The 1,522-nt window shown below is 39.2% G+C and overlaps 1 protein-coding gene across 1 annotated transcript; it reads left to right on the top strand.

Moving 5' to 3' along the window:
- Positions 1-118: 118 nt before the first annotated feature.
- Positions 119-1,063, top strand: LOC104875871 (taste receptor type 2 member 7). The gene has a single exon (XM_010643608.1). It carries the CDS (start codon positions 119-121, stop codon positions 1,061-1,063), a length of 945 nt encoding a protein of 314 aa, XP_010641910.1.
- Positions 1,064-1,522: the final 459 nt, after the last annotated feature.

Raw genomic sequence — 1,522 nt, 5'->3', positions numbered from 1 at the left:
AAAAAAAAAAAAAAAAAAAAAAAAAGATAAAGAAAATTACAGCAACATCTATGAAGCAGTTGTAGACACCAGTACATCAGGTCACCTAGAAACTCATCAGCTATTTCTCTTTTTAAATATGGCACGTAAATTGGAGAGAATGTTAATTCTCTTAGCAGTCGGAGAGTTTTCCTTGGGCATCTTAGGAAACGCATTCATTGGACTGGTAAACTTCATGGATTGGGTCAAAAACAGGAAGATCACCTCCATTGACTTAATCCTCACGAGTCTGGCCCTGTCCAGGATTTGCCTGTTGTGTGCAATATTACTCGATTGTTTTATTTTGGTGGTTTATCCAGATATCTACGACAACAATGAAAAGATGAGGCTCATTGACTTCTTCTGGACCCTAACCAACCAGTTAAGCGTCTCATTTGCTGCTTGCCTCAGTATTTTCTATTTCTTCAAGATAGCCAATTTCTTCCACCCCCTTTTTCTCTGGATGAAGGGCAGAATCCACAAGGTGATTCTCTGGACCCTACTGGCAAGCCTGGTGCTCTCGGTACTCATCAGCCTTCCAGTCACTGGGGACTGGAATGATAATTTCAGACGCTGTGTCAAGGGAAGAAAGAAAACCAACTTCACCAGGAGGTGTGGAACTAATAACGACCTGTACGCTTCGACCAAGTTGATTCTCAACCTGGTCACCTTGTTCCCCTTTGCGGTGTCCCTGTTCTCCTTTCTCCTCCTGATCCTCTCCTTGTGGAGACACACCAGACAGATGAAGCTAAATGCTACCGGCCACAGAGACCCCAGCACAGAAGCCCATGTACGAGCCTTGAAATCTGTCATCTCATTCCTGATTCTCTTTGTTGCTTACTGCTTGGCCTTTCTCATAGCCACCTCCAGCTACTTTATGCCAGAGACCGAATTAGCTGTAATTTTTGGTGAGTTAATAGCTCTAATCTACCCCTCAAGTCATTCATTTATCCTAATCCTGGGGAACAATAAATTAAGACAAACATCTGTGAAGTTGCTATGTAAAGTCAAGCATATTCTAAAAGGAAGAAAAATCTTGACATAAATGTATTAGAAGGGAAGTTGCCATTTTCTAGGACAAAGGAAGAGAAGATTGTTCTTAATTGTCTTGAGTTTTGCATTGATGTTGGTTTCACGTAGTTAATGACTCTTAAAATTTGTTTAGTATACTTATAATTTAGGACAGCTGATGTAGAATAACTTCACATACCTGTATCTGTCTGTCTCTGTCTCTATCTTCTTTTCATGGTTGGTGTTTTTAAAAACATATTTTAGAACAAATTGTATTGAAAATCCTAACATTAACAGGTAGGAAAATGTATTTTCATGGTTCTAAATCAGTTCTCCAGATACAAAGTTGCATAATTAATTCAAAACAACTGAAATAGGATCTTGTTGTTATTTGCATCCTTATGAAAAGTAGATGTTTCACACCCAGGATCCTAGTTAGTCTTTTCTTCTCAGATCCTCCAACTCAGCTTCTCCTTTGGAAAAGACTCAATCA

The sequence above is a fragment of the Fukomys damarensis genome, unplaced genomic scaffold (assembly GCF_012274545.1).
Source record: "Fukomys damarensis isolate Sample0158 unplaced genomic scaffold, DMR_v1.0_HiC HiC_scaffold_19, whole genome shotgun sequence".
Classification (NCBI taxonomy): Eukaryota; Metazoa; Chordata; class Mammalia; order Rodentia; family Bathyergidae; genus Fukomys; species Fukomys damarensis.
Note: the sequence above shows the minus strand (reverse complement) of the source record. Positions and strands in the feature narration are given on the sequence as shown.

Coding starts and splice junctions, on each gene's coding strand:
- LOC104875871 (XM_010643608.1), top strand. CDS start 119: ATGGCACGTAAATTGGAGAGAATGTTAATTCTCTTAGCAGTCGGAGAG.